At 44.1% G+C, this 19,468-nt stretch overlaps 1 protein-coding gene and 1 non-coding gene across 2 annotated transcripts in view; one reads left to right on the top strand and one right to left on the bottom strand.

Annotated features, from left to right (window-relative positions):
* Positions 1–1,779: 1,779 nt before the first annotated feature.
* Positions 1,780–19,468, bottom strand: part of WDR59 (WD repeat domain 59) — an 89,511-nt gene continuing 71,822 nt past the window's right edge. Inside the window, exons 21-26 of the mRNA XM_007462941.1 lie at positions 17,258–17,370; positions 15,522–15,672; positions 15,355–15,427; positions 13,620–13,746; positions 13,318–13,460; positions 1,780–2,537 (exon numbers count right to left, since the gene is read on the bottom strand). Of these exons, the coding sequence (XP_007463003.1) occupies positions 2,302–2,537; positions 13,318–13,460; positions 13,620–13,746; positions 15,355–15,427; positions 15,522–15,672; positions 17,258–17,370 (843 nt within the window). The 3' untranslated portion in view covers positions 1,780–2,301. The remainder of the gene's footprint in view (positions 2,538–13,317; positions 13,461–13,619; positions 13,747–15,354; positions 15,428–15,521; positions 15,673–17,257; positions 17,371–19,468) is intronic.
* On the top strand, positions 18,281–18,353 carry TRNAR-CCU (transfer RNA arginine (anticodon CCU)). The gene has a single exon. It is a non-coding gene; the product is annotated as a tRNA-Arg (tRNA).

The raw sequence follows: 19,468 nt of genomic DNA, 5'->3' as shown, positions 1-19,468 counted from the left end.
AACTTGTCGACTTATCCCATGGTGCCATTACAGCAGTGTCAATATAAACAAGTGAACAAGAGTGAACAAATTCTGATGTCTTTGGCCACCTCCTTTATCCACTTCCCATGTACCTACTACACCTAGTTATTCAGCCCACTCTGCAAAGACGCTGGCATCTTACCTCGGATCATAGCCCAAGGTTAAAGCTCTGCTCTCACTGCACAGGATCCAGGCCTTTCTTATGTCATGGTGTTTTGTGCCCAGTAACACAGGGATGATGTTCATATAAGCATCATCCAAAACAGTGATTTGAAAACGTTTTGACCACAACCCTCAGGAAGGAAGGAATTTACACTGTGATCTGTTATACACATGTGCAGGTATGTGCATATACACTGGTAAACAAGTTACAGAAAACAATGTTTACCCTATGTCTGGTAAATTCTGATACGTCTCTCCTACTCTGTTTCATTTTTTAAAATTCTGGTGTTTATCCACTACATTGATTTCACAATCTATTGATGGGTCCTGACCTGTAGTTTAAAACACAGCGATGCAGACTTCCCCAGTGGCGCAGCGGTTAAGAATCTGCCTACCAATGCAGGGGACGCAGGTTCGAGCCCTGGTCCGGGAAGATCCCACATGCTGCAGAGCAACTAATCCTGTGCACCACAACTACTGAGCCTGTGCTCTAGAGCCCGTGAATCACAACTACTGAGCCCACATGCCACAACTACTGAAGCCTGCACACCTAGAGTCCGTGCTCCACAAGAGAAACCACCGCAATGAGAAGCCCGCGCACCACAACGAAGAATAGCCTTCGCTCGCCACAACTAGAGAAAGCCCTTGCGCAGCAACAAAGACACAATGCAGCCAAAAAATAAATAAATGAATGAAAATTCAAGAACAAAACAAGACAAACAAACAAAAAAACCCACAGTGATGTACAACACTTTCACATTTTGAGACATGGAGTTATATTTCTTAAGGTAATCAATTTGGAATTGTAAAATTCTAATAAATAAATATAGGGACTTCCCTGGTGGTCCAATGGTAAAGAATCTGCCTTTTAATGCAGGGGACGGGGGTTCAATCCCTGGTCAGGGAGCTGAGATCCCACATACTGCGGGGCAACTAAGCCTGCGCGCCACAACTACTGAGGCCGTGCACCTCAACTAGAGAGCCCACACGCCACAACTACAGAGCCCACATGCTCTGGAGCCCGCGCGCCACACCTAGAGACAGAAAGCCCACATGCCACAACTAGAGAGAAGCCCACGCTGCAACAAAAGATCCCTTCGTGCCGCAACTAAGACCCAATGCAGCCAAAAACATAAAAATTAAAAATAAATAAATATAAATTTCAGTAGCAATATTGAAAAGAAGATGTCTCTTTCCTGGCACATACAAAATGGGAAGCATTGAGAATCATTCTGAAGAATTGGTGGATGCAGATAAACATGGGTCAAAGCCTACGAAGGAGCCCAAGGGAAGAGTGAAGGCACTTACGGGAACCCAGCCAACCTACACAGTGGCAACGGGAGACTCTCACAGCAATGCTGCCATGTGATTTCATTTTCCTTTGTTAAAAGAAATGATTAAAAAAAAACTCTTGGGGTTGGGAAGAACCCTAAATGTCAAATTCTATTTTCTCCTGTTGGATGACAAAAGCAAATCAGCATTTCCTTTGAAAATATGAGCACTGACTTTGGTCCTATCCCAAAGAGTTAATTTCAGTTAGAAGTAGAATAAAAAAAGATTCACTAAAATATCATTCAACTTCATCTCTTTGTTTTTCAAACGATTACTAGAATTTTATTAGCCAAGGGAGAATAGCTGGAAGAGAAATAAACAAAAAAATACATCTTAAGGATCCTTAAGTACATTACATATTTATAATTTAAGTATATTTTAAAAAGCCACAGTGCATCAGTTCATAAATGCATAAACTTATGTCACAGGCCCATTTGTCCACTGTCCTTTGGCTCAGGAGACTGTCCTTTGCAACCAACCTTGATCTCTCTGATGGCATCAGAAAGGATGCTGTCGTCTTAAAGGTAAACACGGCTCTGGAGGCAGGTGCTTTTCTCCAAGAAAACTTCCACCTGCCTGTGTCCTCCTCCACCGACATCCATGCCACCAACAGCCAACAAAAGAGAAGCAAAGGCTCATGAACAGCTGGCACCGTGTCAGTCTTTGAGGAGAACACATCCCTGTCTAGTTAGGGGTGGGTTCTGGAGCCTCTCTCCTGGCAGAGAGCTTGTCAACCGGCATTGACGGGTTCTCTGGGATTTCCCACAACTCCCACGGGCTGTCAGCTCAGAAAGTGCTTTCAAGCAGGCAGTGGCACCCACACCCGGTGGGACACACCTCCTGGGTCCGAAACCACTCCATCATGTGGCTGGTGTGTCCCCCATGCCCGCAGGTCAGGCAGAAGTTGGACGACCCTCGCACGGCCACGTGGCAGATGGCACACTGGAACGTGAAGCCTTTGCAGATAGCGCACTGCGTGCCCCTGACCTCGCTCCGGCAGTGGCTGCAGTACACACCGAACTCTGGAGAAGGGTGGAGATGGCCGAAAAAGAGACATGGTGAGCTCAGTTCTGCAAAGGGGAACCAGGCATTGTGAGTAGTAACGAGGTGCTCATTTGGGGGACTCTGTAGGATCCTATTAGGCCCCTGCTGTTCAATTTTCTTTTTTTTAATGGCAGAACCCCTTCTACAACCTCACTAAGGAGCTGCTGTCATCACCACAGTGGAAGGGTGCGGGCAGAGGGTGCAGCAGGCGCCTTGCTCTCCGAGGCCCTGGGTGGAAACCCCAGTGTCTGCAGTGGTCGAGGCTCCACCTCATTCCTCTTCCACCCCAACAGCTACAGATGCAGAGAAGGCAGTTAACAAACATTTGTCTGCAAGCACTGAAGGATCAGTCGACACTCAGGCAAGAGCTGATTGGTCTTATAATCTCTTCCCTACCTGCCTGCCAATGACCCAGCAGCCTAAGATGGACGGAGTCAGGCCACCACAGGGCTGCCCCAGCGTGGGGGAGAGCGGTTAGGACCGCCCTCCTCTGCTGGTCCCCGCCTGCCCCGAAGTCCCTGTCTGCTTCAGCCACGGCCCTGGGGCCCGGCGGCCCATGTTAACGGCCCAGCTCCCTTGCTCACCCCCTGCTACCTGGAGATCCTTCCCCCTCCCAGACCGCCTTCCACTGCGCTGCATCGAGTGCAGACCTTCCCACGTGCTCTACGGGCTCTTTTGGGAAGGTCCCCTCACCACCTGGCCCTAACCAAACCCCGCTGCTTCTCGGCCTCCTCTGAAGGGAAGGCCAGCTCTGCCTTACATCCTAAGGATGGAGGGGTGGGAGGGGAGGGTGGCGCATGGCTGCCTCCAGACCGTACTCTCCTCTTGAGACTACTGTCCGCTGCCTTCACCAGCCTTTCCCCTTTCCCTCTACTGTCATCTACCGGCATTCTAGACACCCCCCCGCCATGCTCTGAAGACTTCTGCTCTTGGTTCTCAATCTTCCCTCCACCCCAATCCTTGGCATCTTCAAAATCCACTCCACTAACCCTCTGTACACCTGGCCTCCCAGGTCACTGTCCTCTCACCTCTAATCCACCACCGTCTTTCATTCTATCCAAAGTCCACTTGCACTTCCATGCGATCAGCCCCTCTCTGGCTGTAGTTTCCCCTCTGACCAGCCTGAATTACACGGTTCCACTTCATAGTCACTTTTTTTTTTTTTTTTGCGGTACGCGGGCCTCTCACTGTTGTGGCCTCTCCCGTTGCGGAGCACAGGCTCCGGACGCGCAGGCTCAGCGGCCATGGCTCACGGGCCCAGCCGCTCCGCGGTATGTGGGATCTTCCCGGACCGGGGCATGAACCCGTGTCCCCTGCATCGGCAGGCGGACTCTCAACCACTGCGCCACCAGGGAAGCCCCATAGTCACTTTTTTGCAAATATCCTGAACTCCTTGGCCCCTCTCTCCCTCACAGTACCACCTGGCAAAACCTTCACCTGGATGAGCCCCATCCCTGGCCTCCTCCGCGTCAGCCCGGGAGTGTTCCCATGGGAAGGCGCACCGTCAGGATGCTCGTCTCACTGACCGCACCTCCAGGTAGACTCCTGGCTTGTGTGCAGTGGTCAGGCTCTTCCTCCCCGACTCCCAGGTGCCCACCTCACACCTCTGCCATGTTCTTAAACCCCTCCCACATGCCTCTCTCTCTCTCACCCGATGGCCTCTTCCCTCCCTTCCCTAAGAAAAGAGAAGCCTTCCAATGGGGGACACTTCATCTCAACACCCCCAAATCGTCACATCTCCCTCTTCTTTCACCTCCTACTGTAGAGGAAGGGTCCTGGTTTCTTTCTTCCATCAAAGCCAGCTCCTCTGCTTCACCACAACACATAGTCATAAACACGGACAAATGGAGACTCTAAATACATGGCAACTAAGGAAAAAATTTTATGGTCGTTCCTAGTTAAAGCAAATCCTGAGATAAACTGGTTTGAAAATTTGGGTTAAAAATAGCTATGTCTTGGGACTTCCCTGGTGGCGCAGTGGTTAAGACTCCACCTGCCCATGCAGAGGTCACGGATTCGAGCCCTGGTCCGGGAAGATCCCACATGCCATGGAGCAACTAAGCCCGTGCACCATGATTACTGAAGCCCGCGTGCTGCAACTACTGAGCCCATGTGCTGCAACTACTGAAGCCTGTGCACCTAGAGCCTGTGCTCTGCAACAAGAGAAGCCACCACAATGAGAAGCCCACGCACCGCAAGGAAGAGTAGCCCCCGCTCACTGCAACTAGAGAAAGGCCGCACACAGCAAGGAAGACCCAACGCAGCGCCCCCGCCCCCCCAGAAAAAAGCTGTCTTCTTTCTCTAAGCATAACTTTTTAAAAAAAATTTATTGGAGTATAGTTGATTTACAATGTTGTGTTAGTTTCAAGTATACAGCAAAGTGATTCAGTTATACATATATATGTATATTCATTCATTTTCAGATTCTTTTCTCATATAGGTTATCACAGAATATTGAGTAGAGTTCCCTGTGCTCTATAGTAGGTCCTAGTTGGTTATCTATCATATATAGTAATGTGTGTATGTTAATCCCAAGTTCTTGATTTATCCTTCCCCCGTCACGTTTCCCCTTTGGTAACCATAAGTTTGTTTTCAGTATCTGTAAGTCTGTTTCTGTTTTGTAAGTAAGTTCGTTTGTATCATTTAAAAAAAATCAGATTCCACATATGAGTGATATCATATGGTATTTCTCTTTCTCTTTCTGGCTTACTTCACTTAGTATGATAATCTCTAGGTTCATCCATGATGCTGCAAATAGCATTATTTTGTTATTTTATGCCTGAATAATATTCCATTGTATATACGTGTCACATCTTCTTTATCCATTCATCTGTCGGTGGACACTTAAGTTGCTTCCATGTCTTGGCTATTGTGAATAGTGCTGCTATGAACATAGAGATGAATGTGTCTTTTCAAAGTATGTTTTTCTCTGGATATATGTCCTGGAGTAGGATTGCTGGATCATATAGTAGTTCGATTTTTAGTTTGTTAAGGAACCTCTATAGTGGTTACGCCAATTTACATTCCCACCAACAGTGTAGGAGGGTACCCTTATCTCCACACCCCCTCCAGCATTTATTGTTTGTAGACTTTTTGATGATGGCCATTCTGACTGGTGTGAGGTGATACCTCATTGTAGTTTTAATTTGCATTTCTTTGATAATTAGTGATGTTGAGCACCTTTTCATGTGCTTTTTGGCCATCTGTATGTTTTCTTTGGAGAAATGTCTATTTAGGTCTTCTGCCCATTCTTTGATTGGGTTGTTTGGGGTTTTTTTTGATACAGAGCTGCATAAGCTGTTTGCATATTTTGGAGATTAATTCCTTATTGGTCGCTTCATTTGCAAACATTTTCTCCCATTCTGTGGGTTGTCTTTTTGTTTTGTTTATGGTTTCCCTTGCTCTGCAGAAGCTTTTAAGCTTAATTAGGTCTCATTTATTTTTGTTTTTATTTTTATTACTCTAGGAGACAGATCAAAAAAGATATTGCTGCGATTTATGTCAAAGAGTGTTCTGCCTATGTTTTCCTCTAAGAGTTTTATAGTGTCTGGCCTTACATTTAGGTCTTTGATCCATTTTGAGTTTATTTTTGAGTATGATGTTAGAGAGTGTTCTAATTTCATTCTTTTACATGTAGTTGCCCAGTTTTTCCAGCACCAGTTATTGAAGAGACTGTCTTTTCTCCATTGTATATTCTTGCCTCCTCTGTCATAGATTAATTGACCAAAGGTGCATGGGTTTATCTCTGGGCTTTCTATCCTGTTCCATTGATCTATAGTTCTGTTTTTGCACCAGTACCACACTGTTTTGATTGCTGTAGCTTTGTAGTACAGTCTGAAGTTAGGGAGCCTGATTCCTCCAGCTCCATTTTTCTTTCTCAGGATTGCTTTGGCTATGTGGGGTCTTTTGTGTTTCCATACAAATTAAAAAATTTTTTGTTCTAGTTCTGTAGAGCATAACTGTATATATTATGTAAGACTTTGCTTTGTGTTCTCATTAAAAACTGGTTAATATTTCTTAAGTTTCCTTTACTGGTTTTATTGGTTTGAAAAGATTCAACATTTAAAATTATGAAAATGTAAAAACTGTGTGTTCACGTAAGCTGAATGATAATAACACGTCTTTTTAAAAGGGTTGTTCTTTGGCACTTGAGATAACTGTATATGTAAACTATTCTCCACTTCTATCTGGGTAAAATAATTAAAATGTCATCTTGCTGAAAAATTCCATACATCATTAGTAATCATGTTTCTTTTTAGTGTGTCACTTAAACATAATTTCTAACATCCTTATTAACTTTAAGACTTTGAACTTATACTTCACTTAACTAACAAATAATCTTTAGGGGTGTGGACAATTTCTAAATGGATTTCAATTCCCAAAGAGAAAAAATACAAAAACACTAAGTCGCTGAGCATAATTTTAATATTCTTTCTTGCCGCTCATTGTTGCACATAATGGCATGACCACCAGTTAACAGTTGGTAAGAGTATGCATCCACTTTGGGTGATGCTGGTAAATGTGCTAACTTTTGTCACTTTAGGAGGTACAAAGGGATGTGGAATGTGTTCAAAATCGCTTAGAAATGTACAATCTCCCAAGACTGAACCAGGAAGAAAAAGAAAATATGAACAGACCAATTACCAGTAATGAAATTCAATCAGTAATTTAAAAACTCCCAACAAAAAAGAGTCCAGGATCAGAAGGCTTGACGGGTGAATTCTACCAAACATTTAGAGAAGAGTTAACACCTATCCTTCTCAAACTATTCCAAAAAATCACAGAGGAAGGAACACTCGTAATTTACAAGGTCAGCATCACCCTGATACCAGAACCAGACAAAGATACCACACACAAAAAAAGAAAATTACAGGCCAATATCACTGATGAACACAGATGCAAAAATTCTCAACAAAATTTTAACAAACTGAATCCAACAATACACTAAAAGGATCATACACGTTGATCAAGTGGATTCATCCCACGGATGCAAGGATTTTTCAGCAAATCAATCTGTGTGATACACCACATTAACAAATTGAAGAATAAAAACCATATGATCATCTCAATAGATGCAGAAAAAGCTTTTGACAAAATTAAGCATCCATTTATGATAAAAACTCTCCATAAAGTGGGCATAGAGGGAACATACCTCAACATAATAAAGGTCTTATATGACAAACTCACAGCTAACATCATACTCAACAGTGAAAAGCTGAAAACATTTCCTCTAATATCAGGAACAAGACAAGGATGACCACTCTTGCCACTTTTATTCAACATAATACTGGAAGTCCTAGCCACAGCAAACAGACAAGAAAAACAAAGAAATCCAAATTGGAAAGGAAGAAGCAAAAATGTCACTGTTTGCAGATGACATGATACCATACACAGAAAACCCCAAAGACACCACCAGAAAACTACTAGAGCTCATCAACGAATTCAGGGAAGTTGCAGGATACAAAATTAATATACAGAAATCTGTTGCATTTCTATACACTAACAATGAACTATCAGGAAGATAAATTAAGGAAACAATCCCATTTACCATCACATCAAAAAGAATAAAATACCTAGAAATAAACCTACCTAAGGAGGTAGAAGACCTTTACTTGGAAAACTATAAGACACTGATGAAAACCACAAAGCTGTCAAGTGTCTTTCCTTGGAACACTGATAAACTTGGGGGATCTCAGGGAAGGAGGCACAGAATCACAGGTACAGGCTTTGCAGGTGAAACCTGGTAGAGGCGAAATGGATCATTCTTGGTTCCTAACAGACAAACTAATAAGGACAATAAAAATACTGCTGGTACATGGAACGATCAAATTATGATTCCCAAGGCTTTACGGAACCTCCAGGTGGAAGCTAACTCCAAAGGTTTAGTGTCATACAATTCTAGTTTGTTAATCACACAGGAGAGTTATGTGTGTTAATTAACACCACATTACACAAATGTAAGTAAAACCAGCCAAGTAAATAAGACATTAAATTAATAAACCAAAACAGAAAATTGCTGAATAAAATTCAGGTGGGCAGATAGGAACTGGGAGTGGGCTGCACCTTCTCTACCACCATTCTGACCTAGCGCCTCATACCTCAATAGAAAAAACAAAGACAAAAATCACCTTGCATATGGAGTTTTTTTTTCCTTTTTGCTTTTTTTTTTTTTAAAGGATACTCTGTCTAGCATTATCCCCTCAAAATAAATGAAGCCTGGAGTCCTTTCTCTAAATATCTAATCCCCTAAATGAAAACAACTTCATCCCTCAAATCTTGCTGCTGATACGGAGTGACCCTTGCAGATGTGATAAGTGTGAGAGGAAACTGCTGTTTTTCCAACAGGAGGAGACCAACCTGGCAACCTTGTCATATTCAATACCTGCTATTTCCTGTATTTGGGTAGAGTCTGACTCTTCCAAAGGAAAAACTTTAAGGATGAAATACTTAATGTTTTTGTCTGTGACTCTTCCACAATCCACACTCCCCCCTTCTTTCTGAAATTTTGTAGCATTGTTTGTAATGGTATTAGGACAGACTATTCATTCTCAAACATCATTTAAGTCTTCATGAGCTTCTGTTTCATATCTCTGATAGGATTATAGACTTCTTGAATGACCCCCTCCCCAAACCACACCTTACAGTTCTTGGTCCAGCCCACAGAACCCAGCACGACCTTTATAATAGGAGATGTCAATACGTCTGATTGACGGATTGACACATTAGTTACATATCTCTGCGATTCATTTATTTTCCTGGAAACTAATTTTAAAAGACAAATTGCTCCAGGCCATCATTAATCTCTCCCTGATATACTTTCATGCATGTAGATGCTCTGAAAAATATGTACCCAAATAGCATTTTCTGTCTGCATTTCTTTATGTACGCACACCAAGATAATCCATATTTGGGGCTTCCCTGGTGACGCAGTGGTTAAGAATCCGCCTGCCAATGCAGGGGACATGGGTTCGAGCCATGGCCCAGGAAGATCCCACATGCCACGGAGCAACTAAGCCCGTGTGCCACAACTACTGAGCCTGCACTCTAGAGCCCACGAGCCACAACTACTGAGCCCACGTGCCATAACTACTGAAGCCTGCGCATCTAAAGCCCATGCTCTGCAACAAGAGAAGACAGGACAATGAGAAGCCTGCGCACCGCAACGAAGAGTAGCCCCCGCTCGCCAAAACTAGAGAAAGCCCGTGCAGAGCAACAAAGACCCAACACAACCAAAAATTTAAAAAAATAAATTAATTTAAAAAAAGATAATCCATATTAAAATAATCCTTGTTATTCAATGTATGTATTAGTATGTATGTATTTATATATTAGTTTAGTTTTTTTTTTTTTTATTGAAACTATACTCGCACAACTTAAAGGGTCAAATTATTCTATGTATCGTGTTATGAAAAGCAGCATTCCCTTCCACTCCCACACCCATCACCCTCTAGAGGAAATTCTTAACTATTTCTTCTGTTCTTACCTCCCTATCTCTACACAACACGTTCATAAAGCTATTTCTTTCTTTCTTTTTTTTTTTTTTTTTTTTTCGTTCTTTTGGCCTTAACCTAATAACTTTTCCCCCAAGAAGGAGGTGCCAGATGCTTTTCTGATTTTTGTTTTCAAAGATTCTGTAAGGCTGTATCTAGATGTAGACTTGTGTCATTGATTTTGCACCCGTGTCCCCTGCATCGGCAGGCGGACTCTCAACCACTGCGCCACCAGGGAAGCCCCCATAAAGCTATTTCTTAATTGTCATATTTAAGCACTGTCTCTTGACCTTCCCTGGTGGAAGGTCTTTCATTCCCCAATCTCCCCAACCAGACTCAGGTACCACCTGTTCCTCATCTTCCCCATGTGGTTCTATTATCAGTTGGTTGGATCAGTACTGTTTTCACATTATTTCTCTAGGTAAATATTATTCAAGCCAAGCTACGTACCATGATGACTTCCTTTCTTTCTTGCACATTTTGTTCCTCCTAGAGTTAGTCTTGTTTTTCCTGTTTGCTTAGTTACATACTTATTGATAATTCATCTCCAAACATTTGAATCTTCTGTAAATACACTGAATACCGAAATACACTATATATACTGAAATACACAGATTTTTTTTTTCTCTTCTTGGAGACAATGCTCTGAAGCTCCAACCTGGACTGGTCTGTCTTCAGGTCTGTCACGTACATCTCCCTTCACCATCATCCCAACACCCTGGTTTCCTGGCATGAATCTATTTCTCCTCCTTGGATAGGCTGGAGGCCTACTTTTACACTTGATGGATAACTTGGGCACAGAATTCTAGGTTAGAATTCTAAGAGGATCATTTTCTTGAGAACAGGGAAGGCACTGCTGCACTGTTGTCATCTAGTTCCAGTATCTAGTTCACTGCTCCCGAGAAGTGTGATGTTATTCATATTCCTATCCTTTGTATGTGACCTGTTTTCTCTCTCTGGAAGCTTCTAGGATCTTCTCTATATTCCTGGGTCTTTCCTCATTCATAGGCTAGCTATGTGGCGGCCCCTTTATTGGGAAATGTGTCCACCTTCTTTGGAGAATGAACTTCCATTTTCTGCTGGGGGAGAGGAAAGGTGATAACTGCTCTGCAAACTAGGAGTGGGGATCTGGGGACCCTAGAAAGGCCATGACACGATACTCCTGTTTTTGACCTCACCTTCACGCCACTTGCAGAGGTACGTGGTACCACTAATGCCTGAGCCACCTGGGGGTTCAGCCATGTGCGTTGCTGTTTTTCTGCCTGCCAGTTCAGGGCTCAGCTTTCTCCCCGTGAGATCAGGTATCACTAACCTATCTGCCCCACCAGGTCCCAAGTTTTACTGCCAACATTACTTCTCCTTGCATGGTTGTGTCTTTACAGAAAAGCTCTATGTAGACACTTTGGCAGGATCTGGGGGAGAAAGGAAATCAGTGTGTGTTCAGTCCACTCTTGTATCTGTCTTTCATGTCACTTTTTTTTTTTTTTTTTTAACGGTACGTGGGCCTCTTACTGTTGTGGCCTCTCCCGTTGCAGAGCACAGGCTCCGGACGGCGCAGGCTCAGCCGCCATGGCTCACGGGCCCAGCTGCTCTGTGGCATGGGGGATTCTCCCGGACCGGGGCACGAACCCGTGTCCCCTGCATCGGCAGGCGGACTCTCAACCACTGCGCCATCAGGGAAGCCCCATGTCACTCTTTAGAAAACATCTCTTCTCTTAGCTTCTTTCATAGTACAGTCTTGCTTTTCCTCAAAACTCACTGATATCTCATTCTAAGTCTCTGTTTCTGGTTCTTCCTCCAAGACTCAATCCCCAAGTCCTGGTTTCTCTCAAGGCCCAGAGTAAGTGGGCTCTCTTATATGCTCCTCCCATCCTCTTCCACCCCACCCCCCAGCTCCCAGGTAAATGCACTAAACTCTCACAGCTTGAACACCACCGACATGGGGAAGATTCCCACACTCCTAGTTTTATCCCTGAACTGTCCTTTCAGCTCCAGACTCATATCCAACTGCCTGCATGATTTCTACAGTCCAAACCTTACCAACATTTCCAACTGTCCCAAACTGAGTTTTCAATTTTCTTCCAATCTTTTCTATCGTAGAATATGGCACCACCATCTACCCAGTTGCTGGAGCTGGAAACTTGGGAATCATCTAAGCTTTGCCTCTTCTCCTCAAGCCCATACCCAACTTGTTAGTAAGTCATATTGAGACTACCTCTAAAATACATTTTTACTCCACTCATCTCTCTCCACCTTCACTGATGTCACCTTGAGACTAGGCCGTCCATCTCTCTCTGACTACTCTAAGAATCTTCAAATGGCCTTCCTACCTCTGCTTCTATCCTCCTCCAACCCTTTCTTCCTATAACAGCCAAAGGGATCCTCTTACAATGGAAACCAGAGCATATCACTTACTTTTTTTTTTTTTTTGGCCTCACCACACGGCTTGCGGGATCTTAGTTCCCTGACCAGGGATCAAACCCAGGCCCATGGCAGTGAAAGCACAGAGTCCTAAGCACTGGACCACCAGGGAAGTCATATAACTTACCTATTAATGTCCTCTGAAGCTCACCATTGGACTTAGAATATAATCCAAATTCTTTACCATGACTCTCAAGTCTGACTATCTTACAGTCTAATTTTACATCACTCTTCTCACTCATTATGTTCTAGCCACACTGGTCTTCCTCCACTTGTTTAGAAGAACAAGTTATTTCCCCCATGGACCTGCTCCCTCTGCACGGGATGCCCTTCGTGCTGCTCTCTCGCTGCAAGTGTGGCTCCACCCCATCCTGCAAACCTCAGCTCCTCAGAAAGCCTTCCCGATACAGCTCGACATATCTTCTAAGATTCTCCCCCCCTGCTTCCCTGCCCCAACACCCCTTTTGTTGGCTCATAAATACTGATCACAATTTGTAATTATATTTTTCTCTCCCACTGGTCTGTGAGTTCCACCGCGGGAAGGAGTGAGTGTGCTAGCACTGTGACTGAGAGGAATTTGATAAACACTAGTTGAATCACTGAATAAATATCCCTACCTCCAATCAACATCTGAGGATTGTATGGAAAATTTCTTCCATTACAATAAAAATGTAATCACCTCATGAAATGCCAGGGTTTTCAGAAGCTTGGAACCGACTCAAAATGCTTCAGAAATTTCTGCTTATAAATGAGAAACTGGAACTTCATTCCAAGTATTATGTTATGGGCACATTAAATTATAGGACTTTTCAGAGAGTGATGGGAACAGAAAGAAATTCTTATTCACCGATTCCTTTGTGAGGATCAGGAGGGCAGGAAACAAACTTCAACACTTCAGCTCGTTTCTCCCTCAGACCCCAGCGGTAGAGGATTTCTCCGTAGCATTTCTTAAAGTCATCAAATTGCTGGGTATTGGCGGGGTCCAGAAGCCTGGATCAAATTCAAAATTCCAGTCAGTTCCTTTAAGAGAAACAAGCTCAAGGCCAAACAGCACTTAATATAACAAATGACACATAAGGTGCTAAGAGTCCTGATTTTGGAGAATCTAAGCGTCATGAAATTGCAGCTCCCACCCGCGAAGGTCGTTACCTTTTATTTTTATCGTGCTGGTCACGCTCTCGCTCACGAGGATCACTGTAGGTCAGACTCCCAAATCGGATTTCTTCTGGTGAGGACTCTCCCCAGGGTGAAGATATGTGCTCTGTCTCTCTTCCCACTGAAAAAAATCAAATGGGAAGAGAAGATGAAAATCAATCAGAAAAGGCATGGGAAATACCTGAAAACTCTCATAATGCACATGTGTCCAATTTATGCCCTGGAGGAAAGATAAGCTAAGCTGAAGATCCTGAGAAATGGAACTAAAGAGAACACTTTCTTAGCCTTACCTTTTTGTCTAGGTGTTTACTATTAAGGTTACTTGATAATTAAGTACACACATAATGATTAAGCAAGTTATGGTAGAGATGATGTAGACTGTTAGGCAGGCATTACTTATAAAAACTCTTTAAATGACATGAGAAAATGCTCATGACAAAATCAAAAATGGAACACAAAAACCACAAATATAGAATGACACCCCCCCCACACACACACACACACAAAGATTGGAAGAAAATGTTCTGGAATGTTAACAGATGTTATTTCTAGATGGGGGAATCAATGATTACTATTTTCTCCACTAACGCTTTTTGTTTTGTTTTTCTTCACTGGGCAAATAGTACTTTTGTAATCAACAAAACTAAGATCATTTTTAAAAAGAAATTTTAAAAATCCAGAAAACACAAATACACTTCCTCATTAAATAGACCTTTACGGCCAGCTGGAACCAGGCTCAGCTTTATTTCTCTACCCTGAAGGAGGTACGTGGGGAGAGGGAGGTAACAGGAAGTGGCAGACGGTCGAGAAAGGGGCTTGTGCAGGAGAAAGGATAAAGGTTAGCACTTGGTGGGGGGGGACACTGGGAAGTCCCACTGTCAGTTTCTTAAGGTTACAAGATGGAAAGCAACCCAGCAAGGCAGAGAGACCAGAAACCAGCCTGTTCAAACACGAAAAGCCCAGACCTTGCTGACTACAGTATCCCCTTCATACTCAATTTAAAGGGCAATGGGGGGGGGGGGGGCTTCCCTGGTGACGCAGTGGTTAAGAATCTGCCTGCCAATGCAGGGGACACGGGTTTGAGTCCTGGTCTGGGAAGATTCCACATGCCACGGAGCAACTAAGCCCATGAGCCACAACTACTGAGCCTGAGCTCTAGAGCCCATGAGCCACAACTACTGAGCCTGTGTGCCACAACTACTGAAGCCCGTGCACCTAGAGCCCATGCTCCGCAACAAGAGAAGCCACGGTAATGAGAAGCCCGTGCACCACAACAGAGTAGCTCCTGCTCGCCGCAACTAGAGAAAGCCTGTGTGCAGCAACGAAGACCCAACGCATAAATAAATAAATAAATGAATAAATAAATAAATAAATGGGCAAAGAGGGGGAATTCCCTGGCAGTCCCGTGGTTAAGACTCCAAGCTTCTACTGCAGCGGGCCCAGGTTCGATCCCTGGTCGGGGAACTAAGATGAACTAAGATCCCGCAAGCTTCGCGGCGCACTGTGTGTGTGTGTGTGTGTGTGTGTGTGTGTGTGCGCGTGGCAATGAGAAACAAGGAAAAATATGGAGAGTATTCATCAAGTAAAGATTACATATTAAATCGCACACCACATTTAGAGTATAAAAACCCAGCGTGGAAACTAACACACCACTGTAAAGCAATTATACTCCAATAAAGATGTTTAAAAAAAAAAACAAAAACCCAGGGTGGGCTAAGGCCATACCAACCTATGTTCCAGCCACCAGTGTTGAATCCTGGGTCGGACATACTCGAGCAGGAACCAGAGGATGTAAAGCTGGGCTGCAGAGCAAACAGGAGCAGCGTGAGAGTGCCGTTCCCCATGACGGCGACCTCTGGGAAAAGTCAAACTCACACTAGGAAACCCCCAACTTACGTATCGACTGTGGGACACCACAAGGTTAGATGAGCGGCTGGGAAAAGGCCCAAAGGGGTTTGGTATCCCCTGAGGCCGAGACTGGGCTTCAAATACACTGCAGAGCATAGCCAACGTCTGCACGTCCCGGAGCCGGCAGTAATGAGCCAGCCTGGAGAGAAAGGGGGCAGGAAAGGAGAAGTCACGAGAAGGGCAGGGGGAAGGATGACTGTCATGATAGCGGCAGGTTGTCGCCATCGGGGTAGGATGTCAGAATTTTTTTTAAAATTTATATTATTGAAGTATAGTTTATTTACAGTGTTGTGTCAATTTCTACTGTACAGCCAAGTTCTTCAGTTATACATATATATACATTCTTTTTCATACTCTTTTCCATTATCATTTATATAGAATGGATAAACCACAAGGTCCTACTGTATAGCACAGGGAACTACGTTCTGTGATAAACCATAAAAGAAGGGAGAATTCTTGATTCTGCCTCAAAAGCCCCCATCAGGAACGAGGGCTTTCTGCAGATCCGGGGGCATGATCGACTTTGAGTTTGGCTAAATTTGTTCTGGAATAACATGTATCTGAGTATTACACATGACCCAGATATAACCAATCTGAAAGCTCCTAGCTGGCATCCAGGCCTGGGCTCAGACTTGCATGGAGCTTCTTCAAGAATTAAGGAGACTCAGCTCCCATCTGAGTGAGGCCATCCATGCTCTCTCGGCCTCCCCAACTCCAAGGAGGCATCACACTGCTTCCTGGGGGGTTTCTATGTCCTCCATTCATATGACCTAAGGCTACATGGAGGTGCTTAGGGAGCACGGTGCCACCACAGTATGGGGAGCAGGTCACGGACTCGGGAGGTGGCATTATGAGTCTGAGCTATTAAGTAAGAACAATAGGGGATAGTTTTACCTTTTAGGTCCTCACATCCCCTTTGCTCCTTTCAGTACAACTGTGCTAGATAGAATGTGAGGTAGAGATCCCAGGGACTTTGGCCTTGGTGATGCAATAATATTGATACTTTCCTACCAAGCAATGTCTAATAACTTTAAGGTGTCTTCACACTATCTCATGAGCCTCAAATGAAGTGGGGAGAACAAGCACCATGGGCAACCTGAAGCATGAGCACGTGTCCCAGGTCTGGCCTCAACAAGTAGGGAAAGCAAACCTCCAGCTGAAGGAAGGAGAGCTTTTCCGTCTCTCTGTCAGGACCTGGGCCTCCCTGTCTTGGAGCCTCAAGTGGCTTTTCCTGGTTGTGAATCATTTTGCACACTGTATTTCCAGTTTGCCATATTTCAGTGCAATAAATCAAACACAAACTCAAGGTTTTCATAAACTGTCTAACGGGGTGAATGCATCGTGGCCTTTGGAAAACACGAAGGCCAACGTGCAAGTCTCTAACCTGCTCTCAGGGGCGAGATTCTACAGCACCCAAGAAACTTTCTACCTCAAGAACTCAAACTCCTGTGTTCAGACTGATGTACTCCTGGGCCAAAGCATAACTCTCTCAAGGACACATGAGTCCCAAATCCTTGTTATAAATGACAAATACTGTATAATTCCTTCTGCTCTAAGAAGTGAGTTCTGCACAGAAATTATAGCAGCCCTAAAAGGAAAGGTCTCACTTCCTCTTCTCACGCCTCAGGGCTTTGCACTTTTCTCTTAGACAAAAACACTGAAAGTGTTTATAGACCTAAAATTGACATCACTCATTTTCTTCACTTTCAGCTCTCAAAACCTACAGGGACTCCAGTAGCTGTCGCCCAAATGGATGTCGAGCCCAGGGTGTTTCCAAATCTGGGTCAGACTTCGGACCAAGGCAAAGATCCGTAGCTACTGTAGCCAGCGACCAAACCTGGACAGATCAAAGAGAAATACCCACACTCAGACTGGTGAGCACAGGACCACGAACCATGAAAGAACCCCACCTCCTCCTCCACACACAGCCTAAAGCCTTGCTACTCTGGGGGTGGCCAAAGCTGGGAGCTTACTGAAATGCAGAGTCTGACACCCCACTCCAGACCTACTGAAGCAGAATTTGCACTTTAGCAAGATTCTCGGGGGACTTGTATGCACATTTGAGAAACACTAGCCTTCAAAGCTTTTATGGGGCTTCCCTGGTGGCTCAGTGGTTGAGAGTCCACCTGCCGATGCAGGGGACACAGGTTCGTGCCCCAGTCCGGGAAGATCCCACATGCCGCGGAGCGGCTGGGCCCGTGAGCCATGGCCGCTGAGCCTGCATGTCCGGAGCCTGTGCTCCACAACGGGAGAGGCCACAACAGTGAGAGGCCCGCGTACCGCAAAAAAAAAAAAAAAAAAAAAAAACTTTTATGAAGCAGACGACAGAGGAATGACGCCATGCAACAACTTCCCTGGATGGTCTATTTAAGCACTGACTCATGTGACTTTTTCTGCTGCTTCGTTAGTGAACTGGCAGGGAGAAAAAAATGCATTCAGTATCACACTTAAGATTGTCCTTTGCCCAAATAATGAAAAACCTTCCATTACAAAAGTTTCAGTATACTCTCTGAAGTTACAGAAAAATAGGCCAAGAAAAAATAGACTCGGCTTTCTTTTTGTTGACATCACATCTGAGGAATATCCCCAAACTTGAAACCTCATGGGGCTTGGAGTCCTCAAGCAGAAACTAATGTCCATGACGTGTCTATTAAATCCAAGATTTAGCACACACTAGATATAAATACATCACACCATCAACAGAGTCCCCTCCCCTCTATACCTTTAAAAATGGAATACTGGGGACTTCCCTGGTGGTCCAGCGGTTAAGACTCTGCGTTCCTAATGCAGGGGGCCCAGGTTCGATCCCTGGTCAGCGAACTAGATCCCACATGCATGCCACAACTAAGAGCCCAAATGCTGCAACTAAGCAGCCCGCATGCTGCTACTAAAAGATCCCACACGCCGCAACTAAGACCCGGCGCAGCCAAATAAATAAATAAATAAATAAATAAATATATTTTTAATGGAATATTATTTTTGGGAAATCTTTCTTACTAGCAATACATCACTGTATGCCCACCAATGGGAAAACATTACTAGACTCTGAGAAAAACCCGAAAGGAAGAAGATACAGACTTTGAATCAAGGAGTTTAAAATAGAAAAAAAGAATAAGCAAATAAAAATACTGAAAAACAGGTATAGAAACACATCAAATATGTTAAAAAGAATCAATTAAATCGTGTGGCTCCAGTATACTTAAATAACCCCCACGAGTATTGGTTCAAAAGAAAAATATTCACTTCTATGATCAATGGGCCACCTGGATGGTTGCTGGAAAAAGTTCATGGGTTTCCGGGATAGGAAAGGATGTTTACTACCCTGGCTGACAGCCTGGGCCCATTATTTCCTCACTTGTAATACACGTTTCCTAAGTGCCTTCAACAGAACTAGCTGACAGGTTTATTCCTGTAACTCTTTGCAAAACAGTAGACACATCATCTTCAATATGTGCAAAAAGAACAACAACAAAAAATTCTCCAAGCATTTGCACTGACGTCATTTCCAGTCCGTTAAGGAAGACCACACCACAATGATGACTGCAATTGCCAAGAACAGCAGCAATAATTTGCCACATACTGCGTATTTACATCTACCAGATACAGGTATGGAAATTGTATGCATATTACCTTGTTTAGTTCTCATAAGGACCTTAGAAGTATTGTTCCTATTTTATAGTTGAGGAAACTGAAGTTCAGAATGATTAGGTAGCTGCCTAGGATCACATAACATGAAAGGGACAGAGCCCAGATGTAAACCCAGGTATGTCTGAACCCCAGGGAAGGGTCTTTCCACTTCACTGGGACTAGCGTGAACTTCCAAATCAACCCTGCCGTAAAAGTCCTAAAAACTTAAAAGAGGGCTTCCCTGGTGGTACAATGGTTGAGAGTCCGCCTGCCAATGCAGGGGACACAGGTTCGTGCCCCGGTCCGGG

Source organism: Lipotes vexillifer, unplaced genomic scaffold (assembly GCF_000442215.2).
Source record: "Lipotes vexillifer unplaced genomic scaffold, Lipotes_vexillifer_v1.1 scaffold70, whole genome shotgun sequence".
NCBI classification, from domain to species: domain Eukaryota; kingdom Metazoa; phylum Chordata; class Mammalia; order Artiodactyla; family Lipotidae; genus Lipotes; species Lipotes vexillifer.
This window is presented reverse-complemented; position numbering and strand designations above follow the sequence as displayed.